At 39.8% G+C, this 20898-nt stretch overlaps 1 protein-coding gene across 3 annotated transcripts in view; it reads right to left on the bottom strand.

Moving 5' to 3' along the window:
• LOC138843441 (protein WWC3-like) overlaps positions 1 to 20898 on the bottom strand; it is a 67383-nt gene that overhangs the window by 11991 nt on the left and 34494 nt on the right. The window contains exon 3 of one of the 3 annotated variants that reach the window (XM_070047298.1): positions 3682 to 4857. The exons of the other annotated variants lie outside the window; for them this stretch is intronic. Within the exon in view, the coding sequence (XP_069903399.1) occupies positions 4829 to 4857 (29 nt within the window). The 3' untranslated portion in view covers positions 3682 to 4828. Of the gene's footprint in view, positions 1 to 3681; positions 4858 to 20898 lie in introns of those variants that run through there. 3 annotated transcript variants of the gene reach the window in all.

Below are 20898 nucleotides of genomic sequence, written 5' to 3'. Positions count from 1 at the left end.
TAAAACAACTCTTTTATTTTTTTTCTTTAAAGCAGCCATTTTTTTTTCTTTAAAGCACAGCCAGCACTGTGATGTAGCAGATAAAGCCGCCACCTGCAATGCCAGCATCCCATATGGGCTCCAGTTCAAATCCCGGCTGCTCCATTTCCAATCCAGCTCTCTGCTATGGCCTGGAAAAGCAGTAGAAACTGGTTCAAGTCCTGAGCCTCTAAACCCATGCAGGAGACCAGGAAGAAGCTCCTGGATCCTGGCTTCAGATCATCTCAGCTCTGGCCATTGTGGCCATCTGGGGAGAGAACCAGCAGATGGAAGACCTCTCTCTCTGTCTCTCTCTCTTTTTCTGTCTCTCTCTCTGCCTCTGCCTCTCTCTGTAACTCTGCCTTTCAAATAAGTAAATAAATCTTTTTAAAAAATACTATCTGGAACATTCAGATACTTAGTGAAAATCTGATTGATTTTTAAGGTTAATCAATTCTCCTTGATTTTGATTCCGTTACTTGAGCTCTGGGCAAAAACAGAAAGTAGGGCGATATCAGAACAAGTAAAGCTGTAGAAGGACTTCTAAAGAAGAGAAAAGATTACATGGATAAAATAATCTAATGAAAATCTTCCTGATAACTATGATTTTTGTCTGACTTTAGTATCTTCTCACTAAAGTATGGACAGGGCCAAGAATAAAGCATTGATTTACTGGCCCCAGAGCCAGAGATAATAATCTGAGGATCAAAAGGATCAAATTGGCAATGTTTTTTCCCCAACACCAAACTTTTCTATTCTTTCAAGATCACCATTTTCCAACACACACACACACACACACACACACACACATACTCATTAGGCTGAAAAAGCAAAACTTCTTTATTATAAAGAAACTTTACTGTTGACATTCAGAATGTCTTAATTTATTCTATGGGGCTTCCCATGTCTGTTCATGAAATTTAGGGTAGAGTTGATGTTTTTCTTCACTAACAGATAATCAAAATACACCATGGGCACATCTAATCTTAGTAAAATAATAAAAACTTTCAATAATCAAAATTATAGCTACCTTTTTTTCCCAATTCAATCCTAATACAGGCTGACCATTTACAGGAGAAATAGGATGTGACAGGTACCTGCAGATAATCTGATTTAGTTAAGCTCTCTCTTCACTTACTATGCTAGAAAAGATGGTAATTCACTTGACTTTTGGCATCACTGGCACTTTCTAGTCAGGTATATGGGTCTAAGGCAATCTGTATCATCTCTCCTGTGCACATGGACCACCTCTGTTCCATGACATAAACTTAAGCAACAATTGTTCTTACAAACTCTAAGAATACAGGTCACTTAAAAAAGCCATCTCTTTGTCATTCCACTTTCAAAACATGTGGCCAATCAGTCTTGGGCATGAGTCAGATTCAAGTCCAACATGGCAGGAGTCACTATTTATGCTCCCCAGATAATCTTCTGAAAGCCCCTCTCTCCTGATCATATGAAGGGAGTTGTTGCATCCTGACTCCTTCCCCTTGGAAGTGTGATAGGACACTTAGCACAGTAGCTAGTCTCTGTTTTTGTTTTTGTTTTTGTTTTTATTGACAGGAAGACCAGTCTGTTCCCTGACTCATACACTCCCAATCCTTTATAAACTTGACATGGTTAAATATCTTGAAAATCATGTAACTCATTTCCTCCTCCTCCTCGTGTAAGAACTAGATCATGTTTTATTCTCTCACCTTCAAACCCTTTGTCTAGTGCCTCAGCTAACATAAATAAGGAGTCTCATTTTAAGATTCTGTCTCATGTGGTTCCAAAACTGCCTTGAATTCAAGTAAGGAAAAATAATTATTATTTTTTTATTAAATGAGGTAGACCAAATGGTGACAGGTGATTTTTTTTTGAGAGGCAGAAAGACATATAGACAGGGAGCTCCCTTTGGTTGGTTCACTCCTAAGATGTCCCAACAGCCAGGGTTTGGCCAATACCAAAACTAGAAGCTGCGAACCCAGTCTAGAAACCTTATGTGGGTGGCAGGAGCCCAAATACTTGAGCTGCCACTGTTGACTCCCTGAGTCTGCATTAGCAGAAAGCTGGAGTCAGGAGCCACAGGTGGGCTTTGAACTCAGGCATGTATGGGACATGGGCATTATAAACAGCATCTTACCCTGGGCTAAATGCTTGCCCTATCAGCAGATGATTTCAAGATATTTACAGCTGAAGTGAGATCACCATTTGACCTGTATTCACCTATCTCCAAGCTTTTATTGGCAGCCGCATGCTCATCTTTATAACAATTAAAAATGTGGTGGAGTTGATGATTTTCATGTAGCAGGGATAAAGGCTCAAATCCCAAGAAAACAGATACGCTACTCTTTTCACAAACCAATAATCTTTCTTCCACAGCGGACTCTCCTTAGAGAATCTACAGGTCAAGAAGAACTCAAGGAGAGGAATATCTGCCTTTCTGGTAATACTATCTTATGGAACTCATAGGCTATTAAGAAATAATTAACATCAGATAGGTCAAATAATAGATTTTCCATCAAAGAAGATAGTGGCTCCCGGAAAGCCCCAAATAAAGTGACTCTATGTAGAATGAAAATCAGGAGCCGATTTTAAATCAATAGTTTTGTAATATGGAGAAACAATCTAAAATAGAGTCTGCTGGGTTTAAAAATCTCTAGAACTCTGAATTGTGCTTAATGAGAATCAGGCTTTGACTTCCACAGCATTTGGGTTTGGAATTCCTCTTGAATATCAGAAATCTTAGTATTTCAACACGACCCATTTCCACGAGCATCAGAAACACACTAGCTACAACACTGTGGAATGTTTTTCCTGTAATTTGCTGTTTTAACATGTTTTTGCTTGGCATTTTCAAATTTTACTTTTTCTTTTGCCATTAACTATTTCTAGGGTAGCTTTATGAATTTAAGTTTTGGTATTTGTGCAAGATTTACCTGGTAAGAAAGAATAATTTCTAAAAATTACATTTTAATAAATCTTATCAAAGTTCAGAATATGTTAGGATGAAACTATGCACAGTTTACTTTGTGGATGATACCTTTCCTTCATACCCACAGAAAGAACTATATAAACTACACAGATTTGCATTCAGAGGACATGCTAAAACTAAGAGGTAGCATTGACTTAAAATTCTTGGTGGAAGTCAAACCTTTATCATGTAAACATATTTTCCTGTGTAATTTCATGAAAGCTCATTTATTTATCTTGCTAATACCACAGTCCAATATAACTTTATTTCTAAATTCACTTTTACAAGGTATAGCTTTTTGCAAAGATAATAGTAGGAAAACATTTATAAACCATTGATTTTTTTTTTTTCTTTTTGACAGGCAGAGTGGACAGTGAGAGACAGAGACAGAGAGAAAGGTCTTCCTTTGCCGTTGGTTCACCCTCCAATGGCCGCCACCGCCGGCACGCTGCAGCCGGTGCACCGCGCTGATCCGATGGCAGGAGCCAGGTACTTATCCTGGTCTCCCATGGGGTACAGGGCCCAAGCACTTGGGCCATCCTCCACTGCACTACCTGGCCACAGTAGAGAGCTGGCCTGGAAGAAGGGCAACCGGGACAGACTCCAGCGCCCCGACCGGGACTAGAACCCAGTGTGCCAGCACCACAAGGTGGAGGATTAGCCTAGTGAGCCGTGGCGCTGGCCTAAACCATTGATTTTCTTTTTTTTTTTTTTTTTTTTTTTTTTTTTTTTTTTTTTTTTTTTTTTTTGACAGGCAGAGTGGACAGTGAGAGAGAGAGACAGAGAGAGAAAGGTCTTCCTTTGCCGTTGGTTCACCCTCCAATGGCCGCCGCTGCAGCCGGCGCACCGCGCTGATCCTGGCAGGAGCCAGGAGCCAGGTGCTTTTCCTGGTCTCCCATGGGGTGCAGGGCCCAAGCACCTGGGCCATCCTCCACTGCACTCCCTGGCCATAGCAGAGAGCTGGCCTGGAAGAGGGGCAACCGGGACAGAATCCGGCGCCCCAACCGGGACTAGAACCCGGTGTGCCGGCGCCGCAAGGTGGAGGATTAGCCTATTGAGCCACGGCGCCGGCCTAAACCATTGATTTTCATAAATTGGCCCCAATCAGATGTTTAGTAAGCATAGTATTAGCTCCAGTTTTTACTCTCTTTAAAAAAAAAAGCACTGGAAACTTTCATTTTGTTAATATTAAAAAAGGCCAATTTATTAGATTCTGTGTCCTACGGACAGCTGAAAGAACCTAACTCTGCTTCCTTTTGGTTCTAACTTCCCCCCTTGTGTATGTATATTTGAGTGTGTGTTCATGAGTATAAAGAAATCATTATTTTTGCAGTAAATGCATTTCTGGCCTAAATGCATTTTAGTCCACTTGCTACAAATCAATTTACTTCCTTCTAAAAATAATGCCTCAGTTGCAATCATCTCCTTAAAATCTTCATGCAAGCAAGCTTAGTTAATAAATACAGATTAATATAGCTGAATACCAATTCCCACCTTAAGCCCTCTTTCTTGGAATATTATCATCAGATTGGTTTATGGAGAGAAGAAAACAACAATAAAGTTGGAAGGGTTGGAGACAGTGGTAAAATGGCAATAAAAATAATTATATAAAAATGCTAAAGATATAACATCTGCTTTTTGCTTAGCCCACTGAGCTTGACAGTTCCTGATTTATGCTATAGTCCATGTTTGAACAGATATGAAAAAGGGAAAGGTAAAAGAATGTCTATGTGAGATTATTAAATAGTGCAGGAAAAATAAGAGCCGTTATTACCCTGGCAAGAAAAAGGGAAACTCAGTGAAATTTCTTTCCATAAATTTGCCTTTGTGATCTGCAAGGTGCTGTTCCTCTGCTTACATTCTGTTACTCTGGCAATGCACTCCTGTGAAATAAAGATTATTAAAGTGCATATGATTATTTTGCTGCTGAGTGAATAAGACAAGCTGCTTCTGAAATGCCTTATCAGAGAAATTCAATTTTAGACCCAATTGTGTTTTTGCCTCCTTCTAGCTTTCTCCTCCCTCCCCTCACTTCAAATAAAGCCATCATCTCCCACGGTTACTACATATTTTGTTACTCATTGACACCCTGAGTATTTTAAGCTTTCTTTTAATTTCATGAACCCATTTTCCCCATTTTATTATAGCTTTAGTCTATTTTCCAGCTATATACCATCTGTTTGGAAATCAGTATGCGATGTGTCTTTGACTTCATTTTTATTATATTGTAGTAATAAAAGTAATGGGTTCTGAACTAAATATAAATACATATATTACCCATTGGATATGCAATATTTGAGCAAAGGATGAGACAAAGAGCTTAGATATGGCATAAGGTATATAATGTGTACATATTTTCCTGTGTAATTTTATGAAAGTTCATTTATCTTGCTAATACTACAACCCAATATTACTTTATTTCTAAGTTCATTATCTGTTTTGCAAAGATAATGGTAGGAAAACACTTATAAAACAGATTTTCATAAATTGGCTCCAATCATATGTTCAGTAGGCATTTTCTTATTGCCAGTTTTCACTCACTTTTAACCAATCTTTAGTCTCTTGGGTATTCCCCATCCCATACCACCCTAAGGTGACATTATAGAGATGGGAAGTTCTATAGTTACATTGATAGTCACACTTTGTTGCCTGATACCTCTACATTTCTATTCAGTTATGTAAGATAGTAGAGGAAAGATTCTCGCAAGTCTTAAAATTATTTAATACCAAACTTCATGAGGTTCTCTGTTATTAGCCAATTTCCTGAAGAGAGAGTGATAATAGTTTTGCTAGCATTATCTATTGATTTTATGGGAACCTATAGTTTTAGCATGTACACAGTCCAAGCAAAGGCTAAGCAAACACAAATTGGCAATGGTTAGTGTGCACTGTTTTCTTGCTATCTGCATGCTGATCTAAGTTTCTCACCTAAACTAGTTTACATCATTATTACATCTAGTTGCCTAAGCTGTACTGCACTACATGAAAGGGAAGATAAAAGAGCAGCTGGGAAGAGATAGAAGGAAGAATCAAAGAACATAAAACACAAAGTCTTCTATTGAGAAGCTGCACCAATTAACTCTAAATTACTGCAGAAAAGAGGAGCCTTCAATGAAAAATATTTGTTGCTGCACTGCATCTTGTTTTAGTGGGGTGTCGTCACTCATGTAACTTGCAGTTAAAGCCATCCCCTTTTAAGAACTACATCTTTTAATCTCTGCTCTTCCCCTCTATAGTTTAACTAAAAGACAATCAACCTTTTAATGTAAGTCAAATGGGAAATATAAAATTGCACCATTTTATCAAGTCTTAAGATACTCCTATTCTCAAAGCATGAGAAGAATCCAAAAATTCATACTTGGCACTTTATTACATTCCAGTTTCTCCGTGCCATCTCCTCATCAGGGTTCTTGGCTGGAATAGCTATTTGAAATCATAAAGGCAATTCAATCTCAGACTGAGTCAAAAATTTTAAAAACAATGGTCAAACTGTACCAATCTGATGTATTATCTTGACCATAACACATGATTCTTAATTTTTAAAATGATATTTTTGTAAATCTGTATTCTTCCTATGTTGAAGTGACACAGTTCTAAAAATTAATGGACTTTCAAGGGAGGGAAGAGATGTATAATTTGGGACATGCTCAAGCTGACCTGCCCCAAATGGTAGAGTTAGAAACATACCAGGGGATTCCAATTCAATCCCATCAAGGTGGCATGTACCAATGCCATCTCACTAGTCCAAGTGATCAATTTCAGTTCACAATTGATCATAATGAAAGGACTAAGAGTCAAAGGGAGCACATAAACAAGTCTAGTATCTGCTAACACTAACCGATAGAATAAATAAAGGGGAGAGTGATCCAACATGGGAAGCGAGATACTCAGCAGACTCATAGAATGGCAGATGTCCTAAATAGCACTCTGGCCTCAGAATCAGCCCTAAAGGCATTCGGATCTGGCTGAAAAGCCCATGAGAGTATTTCAGGCATGGAAAGCCAAGACACTCTGGCAAAAAGATCTCTGTGAGTGAGATCCCAGTGGAAAGAACAGTTACTCAAAGAAGGAGGTACCTTTCTCTGAAGGGAGGAAAGAACCTCCACTTTGACTATGACCTTGCCTAAACAAGATAAGAGTCGGAGAACTCAGAGGGCTTCCATAGCCTTGGAAACTCATGACTGGAGCATAGGGAGATTACTGATGCCATAGACAGGAGTGTCAATTGGTAAAGTCAACAACAGGAGTCACGGTGCACTTACTCCTCATGTAGGATCTCTGTCCTTAATGTGCTGTGCATTGAGATTTAATGCTATCATGAGTACTCAAACAATATATTTCACTTTGTGTTTTTATGGGGGTGCAAACTGTTGAAATCTTTACTTAATGCATACTAAACTGATCTTCTGTAAAAAAAAAAAAAAGAAAAAAATAATTATCAATTCCCAACTTGACTCTCACTGGGATTAAACATGACAATAGGTCTGATCTGATTTCATCATCATTTAAAAAAAATCATCGATTATTTTTCACTTTATGTTTCTGTGTGGGAGCAAACTGTTGAAATCCTTACTTAATGTATGCTAAGCTGATCTTCTGTATATTAAGATAATTGAAAATGAATCTTGATGTGAATGGAAGGGGAGAGGGAGTGGGAAAGGGGAGGGTTGCGGGTGGGAGGGATGGTATGGGGGGGAAGCCATTGTAATCCATAAGTCGTGCTTTGGAAATTTATATTCATTAAATAAAAGTTAAAAAAAAATTAATGGACTTTCTTTTCAAGGTATTATTTACTCAAATATGTGATAGTTTTAGGGCAAGTCAGCTAAAATAAACTTAGTAAAATGTTAATGGTTGATAAGCAGGCCTAAATGCTTAGCTTTCCTTTAATTTCATAGCACAAATCCATTAATTTTGGCAAAGGCACCAAGAAATATCCATGCCATTTGAAATGTTCCATGGGAGTCTTTAAAAATAAAGGTCTTGCCTACTCTTTATAGACATTAAAATGCTTCATCCCAAGACCCCTCTATAGCAAATTGCAACCTGTTCTATTTTATCTGCTTTGACAGGATGAAGGGCTGAGCTGGCCCTAGAGAAATGGGATACATGGGATACAGTCTGAGTAGCTCAAACTTGCGATTTCCAATAAACCCTCTCCACAATTAGAGGAAAGGCATAGAGGAAATTCATTTCATCAAAGAGTTGCAACCCATTAAGAATTATTCTATACTTCCTTACTTATTTCATCACTAGAAATCTAACTAAAATTGTATTCCTTCAATGTTTCACTCCAAGCTAACACAAAAGCTCATTTATAATCAGCCTAGTAAAGCACTAGCATGCACACGTGTTCTTTTTATTACCTGACTGTAATACTCATTATCTTAATTCTTGATTTCTTGCAAACTTAAATAAGCACTACTCTTATACAGTCATTATTATTCTTTAAAATTTATTATTTTATTTGAAAGGCAGAGTTATAAAGAGAGAGGAGGAGAGACAGAGAGTGGGAGAGGGAGAGAGACCTTCCATCCTCTGGTTTGCTCCCCAGATGGTTGCAAGAGCCAGGACTGAGCCAGGCCGAAGCCAGGAACCAGAAACTTCTGGGTCTCCCATGAGGGTATAGGCGCTCATGTATTTGGACCATCTTCCACTGCTTTCCCAGGGCCATTAGCAGGGAGCTGGATTGGAAGTACCACAGCTGGGACTACAACTGGCACCCACATCAGATGCTGGTACCGCAGGCCAGGTATTTAACACATTGAGGTACAGCACCTGCCCCAGTCATTATTATTCTTCAGCTATAAGTCCAATTACCTAGTATAGGTTGAAAGCTTGCATAGCTTCCTTTTTTTCTTACTGGCCTAACAATTGCTACTAAGTAAATAATGGGCATATTTTAGTTAGTTAATGCAGGCAAGGCATGAGATTTAAGTTTAATTCTTCACCCACAAATTCCTATACTTGGAATGTTGCTAAAACTTCTCAATATACTACTCAGTTCAGTAATGACAACTCTCACCATCTTTTACCCTTCTGTAAAGTATGTCTGTCTCATTTCTTAGAGTGATTGCATGCACAACAGATACCAAGAGTCTGAAATATTAACTTGGAAAAAATGATGCTTTCCTTTAGATTGCAAAAAGTTATTGTGATTAATCTAGCATTTAAAAAAATATACCAAAGCCACACAATCACAAGTATGCCTCTTTGGAAGTCATCTACAAATATCATATTAATAAAAATGGAAAAATGGGGAAAAACAAAGTCTCTCATCACCACCTCTTAAACATTAACAATAGCATAAATGATAGTCTATTAGGAAAAATCCCAGCAGTTCAGGGAATGTTCCTCAAACACATTATGAAATCCTATATTACAGTAAACACAAGCTGAAGTTCTGACAAATGCAGAAATCATGCAGTCTGTTCCCTTCTCTAATTTCTTATTTTTTGTATGAAAATATCATTAAATTGTACTAATCTGTCAGAAAGGAGAAGAGAATATAATGCAAACTTCTCTCAATTAGCATAGAAATGCATAAAAAAGTGATTTAAAGCACAGACTCAAATGAGATATACCTGCATTTGAGTACTGATTCTACTGACTACTGACAAGTTCTTCAACAGTCTAAGATTCAAATTATTCTTTTATACAATGACAATCATATAAATTTTGTAGGGTTGCTGTAATTGAATGAAATAGGTAAAATGTTCAGCATAGCAAATGTAATATAGCAAGTAAATATTCAACTGTTAGTTGAAACTGAAAGGATTTTCCTGTGAGTTGGGGGAAAATCTACTGGAGAAATATTCATTTTTTAAAAAAGTTTTATTTCAAGGGCAGAATAACATACAGAAAGAGAGGGAGAGAGGGAGAGAGGGAAAGGAGGAGAGGGGGAGAGGGGGAGAGAGAGAGAGAATATCTTCCATCCTCTGGTTGTAAAAGACAGGGCTGAGCTAGACTGAAGCCAGGAGCCAGGAGGTTCTTTCAGGCCTCCCATGTGGGCACAGGGATCCAAGCACGTGGGCCATCCTTTGATGCTTTGCCAGGCACATTAGCAGAGAGCTGGATCAGAAGTAGAGCAGCTACTCAAAACAGAAAACATTGTATATGAAATATAAAATGGAAAACAAAAAGCATAACCAAGCTCAGAAATAAGATAAAAACCTCCATGGCCCAACATAGAAAAAGAAATTCAAAGCAGGGTGCAGGGCTGAGGCTACTGGCATGCTGGATCCAAAGAGAAATGATGGTAGCCAGAGGTGGGGCTCCAGTGAGGTAAGAACATATGTTTCATAGAAATGGGAAGGAAAGAGTACATGGGACGGCCGGCGCCGTGGCTCAACAGGCTAATCCTCCGCCTAGCGGCGCTGGCACACCAGGTTCTAGTCCCAGTCGGGGTGCCAGATTCTGTCCCGGTAGCCCCTCTTCCAGGGCAGCTCTCTGCTGTGGCCCAGGAGTGCAGTGGAGGATGGCCCAAGTGCTTGGGCCCTGCACCCCATGGGAGACCAGGAGAAGCACCTGGCTCCTGCCTTCGGATCAGTGCAGTGCGCTGGCTGCAGTGCACTGGCTGTGAAAAGAGTACATGGGACATTGAGGGCTGGTACAAGGCTCCTGCTCACCTGAAATAGAGTACAGTGGGGGCTGTGGTTGTGGAGCAGGGGATTAAGGCACCCCTTGCAATACTAGCATCTCATATAGGAGTGCTTGGTCAAGTCCCAAACACTCTGCTCCCAAGTTGGCTTCCTGCCAACAGGCTAGGGTAGCAGTGGAAGATGTTTCAAGCACTTGGGTCCCAGCCACCCATGATGGAAGTCTGGATGGAGTTCCTGGATCCTGGCTTTGGTATAGCCCAAACCTGGCTACTGTGGACATTTGGGGAATGAATCAAGAAGTGGAAGATCTTTCTCCTCTTCTCTCTGTTATCCTGTTTTTCAAACAAACAAACAAAATCTTTAAAAAAGAAAGAAAATGCAGTAGCTGAATGTGTAAACCAATACCCAGTAATACTCTGGGTTGAACATCAAACTGTCATTATAAAACCTATGGACGGGCATGTTAGGGAACCAGATGCAGGTAATTGAAAAATCATCATAGGGAGTAAAGAGCAAAGTCAAATAAAAAGAACACTAAGCTCATAAAACCTCCCACTCAAAATAGGCCTGCAAACCAAAATTCACAAAAATCTAATACAAACAAGGTATCAGGGCAGGTGCTGTGGCATAGTGGGAAAAGTTGCTGCTTGTAGTGCCAGCATCCCATATGGGCACCAGTTCAAGTCCCAGCTGCTCTGCTTCTGATCCAGGTCTTTGCTGTGGCCTGGAAAAGCAATGGAAGATGGCCCAAGTCCTTGGGCCCCTAAAGCCACATAGGAGACCTGGAAGAAGATCCTGGCTCCTGGCTTCAGATTGGTGCAGCTCTGGTCATTGCAGCCAATTAGGGAGTGAACCAGCAAATGGAAGACCTCTCACTCTCTCTGCCTCTCATCTCTCTGTGTAACCCTGACTTTCAAATAAATAAATAAATCTTTAAACAACAACAACAAAAAGGTATCAAACAGAATGAACAATTGACAGTCAGAAAATTCTATCATTCCATGTAAAATTAGTTTAATTGAAACAGTTTGACAGGGGCCAGCACTGTGGTACAGTGGGTTAAAGCCCTGGCCTGAAGTGCAGGCATCCCATATGGGTGCTGGTCTAATTCCACTGCTCCACTTCTGATCCAGTTCTCTGCTATGACCTGGGAAGGCAGTTGAAGATGGCATAAGTGCTTGGGCCCCTGCACCTGTGTGGGAGACCTGGAAGAAGCTCCTGGCTTGTGACTTAGAATCGGCACAGCTCTGGCTGTTGTGGCCATCTGGGGAGTGAACCATTGGATGGAAGAACTCTCTCTGTCTCTACCTCTCTCTGAAACTCATTCAAATAAATAAAATAAATCTTAAAAAAAAAAAACCATCTGACAAAGAGTTAAGAGAAGTACATTTACAATGTCTGAAAATATAAATGAAGGAAGAATTTCTGGCCAAAGTCAGAAATTGTAACATCAAAAAGGCAGAATAAAATAAGAACAGGAAGATAGGGTCAAAAGACGTGAAGTATTCAATGAAATTAACTCAATAACATGGATAAACTCTGGACTTGAATTTGTATATACAAAATCCTGAGGAATCAGCCAAAATTGCTATTAGATCTATTAAATGGGGTCAACAAATTGTAGAATATATCAATATGCTGTGCAAAGATCAAATGCATATCAATATGCTACGAATATATGGGCTACAATATTTGAAAATTAAGTAAATAATTCTTTTTAAAGTGGCATCAACAAAAATAAATACATAGAAATAAATGTTAAAAGAAAAAGGTGTATTTCTATACCTTAAAGTAAAAATGTTAAAAAATCTTAAGAGATCAAAATAAGTGTAAAGATATCTAACAGTTTTCAAGTAAACAGAAAGACCTGTTGACAGCAATGCTCCTCAAATTAATGTATAGATTCAAAAGGATCCCTATTAAAATTTCAGATACTTTCTTTAAAAAACTGACGAACCAATCCTAAAATTTAAGTGGAAATGCAAGGGACCCAGAATACTCCAGGAAAGAGAATTAAGATCCTAAAAGCACACCCATATATTTCTGGTCAATTGAGTGTCAACAAGGGTGCCAAGATAATTTGATGGAGGAAAGAAAAATCTTTTCAACAAATATGCTGTGTTATCCACATACAAATAAATTATGTAATCCCTTACCTCACAGCATATACAAAATTAAGTCAAAACAGATTAAAGACCTATAAAAAATGCTAAAAGAAAACAGAAGGGGGCTGGCACTGTGGTGTAGTGGGTAAAGCTGCAGCCTGCAATGCTGGCATCCCATATGGGCGCCAGTTCAAGACTCAGATGTTCCACTTCTGATCTAGCTCTCTGCTATGGCCTGGGAAAACAGTATAAGATGGCCCAAGTCCTTAGGCCCTCGCACCCATGTGGGAGACCCAGAAGAAGCTCTTGGCTCGTGGCTTCGGATTGGTTCAGTTCCAGCTGTTGCGGGCATTTGGGGACTGAGTCAGCAGATGGAAGATCTCTCTCTCTCTCGCTCTCACTCTTTCTCTCTCTCTCTATCTGCCTCTGCCTCTCTGTAACTCTGCCTTCCAAATAAACAAATCTTAAAAAAAAAGGAAAGAAAACATAGGGATAATATTCTTCACACTGGCTTAGGATATGATACCAAAAGCACAAGCAATAAAAGGAAGACTTAATGAACAGGACTTTATCAAAATTAAAAGCTTTTGTTTTTCAAAGGACACCATGAAGCAAGTGAAAAGATAACTCATAGAAACTATTTGAAAATGATATAGCTAAAAAAGAACACATATTCAAAATGTGTAAAACACACATAAAATTAACAATGAAAAGACTAAAAATCCAGTTTTAAAAATGAGTAAAAGATCTGAACAGAAATTTCTCTAAAAAAGATACAGAAATGCCACAAATATATGGAGAGATGTTCATTAGTCATTAGTTATTAAGGAGATGCAAACCAAAACTCCAAGCTACCACTTCATGTATATGAGGATGTATAAAGATACAATAACAGATATTAGAAGGTACACAGAAACTGAACATTTCAGATATTGCTGGGGTGATTATAAGATAGTGTAGGTATTTTTGCCACTTCCTCAAAATGTTAAATATAGTTGTCTTGATCATCCAGATAAATTCTACCCCCAGACATATACCCAAGAGAAATAAAAATATATCCATAAAAATCTTACCCATCTATATTCATAGTATGATTATTCACTCTCACCAGGAAGCAGAAATAACCCAAATAATCATCAAATGATAACAAATAAATGAAATGTGGTAGTACTATTCTACAAAAGAAAATAATGAAACACACGCACATGTGACAATATGGACATCAGAAATATTGTGGACGGAGAGCGGCAAGATGGCGAAATAGGAAGGGAGCACACTGATAGTCTGGGGAGAGACAGTTTAATAAAAGTGGAGATACTGCAGGTTCAAGGAAGAGTAGGGGAAGAAACAGCAGAGAAAACTCTTCCAGAACTAGTGATTCACAGTGGACCTGCATGGAGAGCGTGGGAGCCCACAGTTCGGGACCAGCCGCAGACTCAACACACTAGCGCTGGAACGCGAGGTGAGCCGAACCTCAATAGCCCAAGACACCGGCAGGCAAGCGGAAAGAGGAGACTAGAGGGAAAGACCCTGGGGGGAAAAGTTCACCAGGCTAACTAGAAGAGAGAGAGAAAAAAAGTGGCTGATACGGACACGGGTTTCTCTCTCTCCGCTCACCTCTCAAAGGTGAGCAAGACAAAGAGCAGGCACCATCTTGGACATACACCATAAGCATAGCGACCTCAGCTCTGAACCAGCCCTGAGCCTAGCACAAAAACCTGACTCTGGGTGGGATGAATTAACAGGAGATTAGGACCTAGTGAATTTGTGGTGCTACTGAACTGAGACTGTGAAAAGAGACGGTGGGGGAGAGAACTCACAGAATTCACATGAGTACTCTCCAGAGACGCTACAATTCCATAACCTTGGCAACCCAGTGGGAGACTGAAGGAGAATTTGAGCCCACTCTGAGGGCAGAACAGATTCCCTCTGTGGTCCTTGGGAAAGAGCTTCTGATCTCTGGCTCCTGTGGGTATATCATTTGCCTGCTAACTACCTCCAACTTCATTCAGCTGTGCGGAATTACTTCCCCTTTGAATCAAAAAAAGAAAAAAAGAGAGAGAGAGAGAGAGAGAGATCTACCACGCCTAACCTGGGAGTGTCACCTTTGGCACACCAAACAGAGCTCTCAGGCCACACCCATCTCAAGCCTCTAAGGCTCCATCAAAAACAGACAGTCCACTTAATCAAGAGTCATAGTATAACAAGAAAAAGCACCACAGTGAAGAAACCAAATATCTCCAATATGCCCAACAACAAACACAAAAACCGAGGTAATAAGAACAAGGAAGTCACTATGACGCACCCAAATGAAAAAGACACCCCAATTCAAGATTATGAAGATGATGAGATAGAAGAAATGCAAGAAGCAGATCTCAAAAAATTGATAAGAACATTAAGAAGTTCTCAAAAACAAATTCTTGAACTACAGAAATCCTTAATGGACAAGATAGAAAATCTCTCTCGTGAAAATTAAATATTAAGGAGGAATCAAAATGAAATGAAACAACTAGTACAACATGAAACTGATAGTGACAAGAAATCATAATGAAGTGAAGAGTTCAATAGATCAAATGACAAACACATTAGAGAGCCTTAAAAACAGAATGGGTGAAGCAAAAGAGAGAATATCGGACTTAGAAGACAGAGAACAGGAAAGGATACAGTCAGACCAAAGAAAAGAAGAGGAAATTAGAAATCTAAAACATATTGTCAGGAATCTTCAGGACTCTATTAAAAAAGCCAACATTCGGGTTCTAGGAGTTCCTGAAGGCATGGAGAGAGAGAAAGGATTAGAATGCCTTTTTAGTGAGATATTAGCAGAAAATTTCCCAGGTTTGGAGAAGGACAGAGAAATCCTAGTACAGGAAGCTCATAGAACCCCTAATAAACACGACCAAAAGAGATCCTCACCACGACACGTTGTAATTAAACTCTCCACAGTGAAACATAAAGAAAAGATCCTAAAATGTGCAAGAGAGAAACGTCAGATTACTCTCAGAGGATCTCCAATTAGACTCACAGCTGACTTCTCATCAGAAACCCTACAAGCTAGGAGGGAATGGTCAGATATAGCCCAGGTACTAAGAGAGAAAAACTGCCAGCCCAGAATATTATATCCTGCAAAGCTATCATTTGTGAATGAAGGTGAAATAAAGACTTTTCATAACAAACAAATTAAAAGAATTTGTTGCCACTCATTCAGCCCTGCAAAAGATGCTTAAAGATGTGTTGCACACAGTAACACAGAAACACGGTCATCAATATGAAAGAAGATAAAGGAAGGAAACCTCACAGCAAAAGATCACAGGGAATTCAAAGCATATATTAGAACTTATCTTTGGCAAATGGCAGGGCAAAGTTACCACTTATCATTAGTCACATTGAACATTAATGGCCTAAGCTGTCCAGTTGAAAGACACCAATTGGCTGATTGGGTTAAGGAACAAAACCCAATTATTTGCTACTAACAAGAAGCACATCTCTCTAACAAAGATGCAAGCAGATTGAAAGTGAAAGGCTGGAAAAAGATATACCATGCCAACAGAAATGAAAAAAGAGCGGGCGTAGCCATCTTAATATCGGACAACATAAACTTTACCACAAAAACTGTTCAGAGAGACAAAGAGGGACACTATACAATGATTAAGGGATCAATTCAAGAGGAAGATATAACAATTATCAATGTATATGCACCTAATTACAGGGCACTGGTTTATCTAAAAGATTTGTTAACGGACTTAAAGGGAGACTTAGACCCCAATACAATAGTACTGGGGGACTTCAATACTCCACTCTCAGAAATAGACAGATCAACAGGACAGAAGATCAACAAGGAGACAGTAGATTTAAATGACACTATAGCCCAAATGGATCTAACAGATATCTACACACTTTTCATCCTACAGCTAAAGATTTTACATTCTTCTCAGCAGTACATGGAACCTTCTCTAGGATTGACCACATACTAGGCCATAAAGCAAGTCTCAGCAAATTCAAAAGAATTAGAATCATACCATGCAGCTTCTCAGACCATAAAGGAATGAAGTTGGAAATTAGCAACTCAGGAATCCCTAGAGCATACGCAAACACCTGGAGATTGAACAACATGCCCCTGAATGAACAATGGGTCATAGAAGTAATTAAAAGAGAAGTCAAAAATTTTCTGGAAGTAAATGATGTTGGGAGCAACCTGGACTGGACTGAGTTACTGGAATTAAGACTTATTCTATGCATCTGCTCTCCCACAATATGGCGCTGGGAGAGGAGGCAACAGCTTCTACCCAGCTGCCTCTCAGCAACTTGACAAGCTGCATGACCTGCTCCTGATTGGAGGAGAGCAGCGTACTTGGCGTGTGGGCAGCTGAGTTAGGATTGGCGGAGGAGGACTATAAAGGAGGAGAGAGACGGCATGCACCAGGAACATCTAAGGGGAACATCTAAGGGGAACACCTGTACAGCCCCCGAGAGAGCCGGCCGGCGGTGTGTCGCTCCCCTGCGGAAGTGGGGAAAGTGGCCAGGGGGAACCGCCCTTCCACAGAGGTGGAAGGGACAGTAGCCAACCTGGGAAGAACCAGCAGCAAACCCGGGGAGGGCCGAGCAGACGAAAGAACAGCACAGGGTCCTGTGTCGTTCCTCCACGAAGAGGGGGAGCGACATAATGGTGCCGTGATTTGGATATGAAGCCTAGGCAGGGTTCAGTGTTGTTCCTCCATGAAGAGGGGGAGCGACAAATGAGGATAACAGCACAACATACCAAAACTTATGGGACGCAGCAAAAAAAAGTGTTAAGAGGAAAGTTTATATCAATAGGTGCCTACATCAAGAAATTGGAAAGGCACCAAATAGATGAGCTTTCACTCAACTCAAGGATCTAGCAAATCTGCAGCAAACCAGACCAAAATCTAGTAGGAGAAGAGAAATAATTAAAATCAGAGAAGAAATCAACAGGATTGAATCCAAAAAAAAAAAAACCTATAAAAAAATCAGCCAAACAAGGAGCTCGTTTTTTGAAAAAATAAACAAAATTGACACCCCATTGGCCCAACTAACTAAAAAAAGAAGAGAAAAGACCCAAATCAATAAAATCAGAGATGAAAAGGGAAACGTAACAACAGACACTACAGAAATAAAAAGAATCATCAGAAATTACTACAAGGACTTGTATGCCAGCAAACAGGGAAACCTATCAGAAATGGATAGATTCCTGGACACATGCAACCTGCCTAAATTGAACCAGGAAGACATCGGAAACCTAAACAGACCCATAACTGAGACAGAAATTGAAACAGTAATAAAGGCCCTCCCAACAAAGAAAAGCCCAGGACCAGATGGATTCACTGCTGAATTCTACCAGACATTTAAAGAAGAATTAACTCCAATTCTTCTCAAACTATTCAGAACAATCAAAAAAAAGGGAATCCTCCCAAATTCTTTCTATGAAGCCAGCATCACCTTAATCCCTAAGCCGGAAAAAGATGCAGCATTGAAAGAGAATTACAGACCAATATCCCTGATGAACATAGATGCAAAAATCCTCAATAAAATTCTGGCCAATAGAATGCAACAACACATCAGAAAGATCATCCACCCAGACCAAGTGGGATTTATCCCTGGTATGCAGGGATGGTTTAATGTGTGCAAAACAATCAATGTGATACACCACATTAACAGACTGCAGAAGAAAAACCATATAATTATCTCAATAGACGCCGACAAAGCATTTGATAAAATTCAACACCCTTTCATGATGAAAACTCTCAGCAAACTGGGTATGGAAGGAACATTCCTCAATACAGTCAAAGCAATTTATGAAACACCCATGGCCAACATCCTATTGAATGGGGAAAAGTTGGAAGCATTTCCACTGAGATCTGGTACCAGACAGGGATGCCCACTCTCACCACTGCTATTCAATATAATTCTGGAAGTTCTAGCCAGAGCTATTAGGCAAGAAAAAGAAATTAAAGGGATACAAATTGGGAAGGAAGAAGTCAAACTATCCCTCTTTGCAGATGATATGATTCTTTACCTAGGTGACCCAAAGAACTCTACTAAGAGACTATTGGAACTCATAGAAGAGTTTGGCAAAGTAGCAGGATATAAAATCAACGCACAAAAATCAACAGCCTTTGTATACACAGGCAATGCCATGGCTGAAGGAAGAACTTCTAAGATCAATCCCATTCACAATAGCTACAAAAACAATCAAATACCTTGGAAGAAACTTAACCAAGGACTTTAAGGATCTCTACAATGAAAATTACAAAACCTTAAAGAAAGAAATAGAAGAGGATACCAAAAAATGAAAAAATCTTCCATGCTCATGGATTGGAAGAATCAATAGCATCAAAATGTCCATTCTCCCAAAAGCAATTTATAGATTCAATGCAATCCCAATCAAGATACCGAAGACCTTCTTGTCAGATCTGGAAAATATGATGCTAAATTCATATGGCGACACAGGAGACATTGAATAGCTAAAGCAATCTTGTACAACAAAAACAAAGCTGGAGGCATCACAATACCAGATTTCAGGACATACTACAGGGCAGTTGTAATCAAAACAGCATGGTACTGGTACAGAAACAGATGGATAGACCAATGGAACAGAATTGAAACACCAGAAATCAACCCAAACCTCTACAGCCAATTCATATTTGACCAAGGATCCAAAACCAATCCCTGCAGTAAGGACAGTCTATTCAATAAATGGTGCTGGGAAAATTGGATTTCCATGTGCAGAATCGTGAGGCAAGACCCCTACCTTTCACCTTACACAAAAATTCACTCAACATGGATTAAAGACTTAAATCTATGACCCAACACCATTAAGTTATTAGAGAACATTGGAAAAACCCTGCAAGATATAGGTACCGGCAATGACTTCTTGGAAAACACCCCAGAAGCACAGGCAGTCAAAGCCAAAATTAACATTTGGGATTGCATCAAATTGAGAAGTTTCTGTACTGCAAAAGAAACAATCAGGAAAGTAAGAGGCAACCAACAGAATGGGAAAAAATATTTGCAAACTATGCAACAGATAAAGGGTTGATAACCCAAATCTACAAAGAGATCAAGAAACTCCACAACATCAAAACAAACAACCCACTTAAGAGATGGGCCAAGGACCTCAATAGACATTTTTCAAAAGAGGAAATCCAAATGGCCAACAGGCACATGAAAAAATGTTCAAGATCACTAGCAATCAGGGAAATGCAAATCAAAACCACAATGAGGTTTCACCTCAACCTGGTTAGAATGGCTCACATTCAGAAATCTACCAACAATAGATACTGGAGAGGATGTGGGGAAAAAGGTACACTAACCCACTGTTAGTGGGAATGCAAATTGGTTAAGCCACTATGGAAGTCAGTCTGGAGATTTCTCAGAAACCTGAATATAACCCTACCATTCAACCCAGCCATCCCACTCCTTGGAACTTACCCAAAGGAAATTAAATTGGCAAACAAAAAAGCTGTCTGGGATGACGGCACTGCAAGTGGCGGCTTTACCTGCTATGCCACAGTGCTGGCCCCTGGCTGCTCCACTTCTGATCTAGCTCTCCGCTAATGTCTGGGAAGACAGTGGAGGATGGTCCAAATGTTTGGGCCCCTGCACACATGTGAGAGACAGGGATGAAGTTCCTAGCTCCTGGCTTCAGTATGCCTCAGCTCTGGCTGTTGCATTTGGGGAGTGTACCAGTGGAAGGAAGTCTCTGTTTCTGTCTCTCCCTCTGTAACTGCCTTTCAAATAAAGGAAAAAAAATCTTTAAAAAATGCTAAGTTCATGGTGTAACTGCTAAGAAAGGTGATGGGTCTGGTAATGAATTTTATCTACAGTGTAACATTATTATTATCAAAAATTCTGTAGGAATTGTGGGGAGCAGGGCCTATTGGGGAGCAGGGCCCGTGTCCCGTAACATGGCAGGGCCCGTTGCCCGGGAGACAAATAAGTACTAAGACTGTGGACAAATAAATACTGAGGATAAATACTGAGATCACCAAGACTAGACTAAATTACTGGAACTGCTAAGACTAATGCTATGCATCTGATCTCCCACCATATGGCGCTGAGAGGGAGTAAACAACTTCCACACAGCTGCCTCACCAAATCAACTAACAAGCTGCAGGAGCTGATCCTGCCCCTGATTGGAGGAGAGCAGCGTGCACAGTGTGTGGGGAGAGAATGCCAGCAGAGTCGGGATTGGTGGAAGAGG

The sequence above is a fragment of the Oryctolagus cuniculus genome, chromosome 8 (assembly GCF_964237555.1).
Source record: "Oryctolagus cuniculus chromosome 8, mOryCun1.1, whole genome shotgun sequence".
NCBI classification, from domain to species: domain Eukaryota; kingdom Metazoa; phylum Chordata; class Mammalia; order Lagomorpha; family Leporidae; genus Oryctolagus; species Oryctolagus cuniculus.
This window is presented reverse-complemented; position numbering and strand designations above follow the sequence as displayed.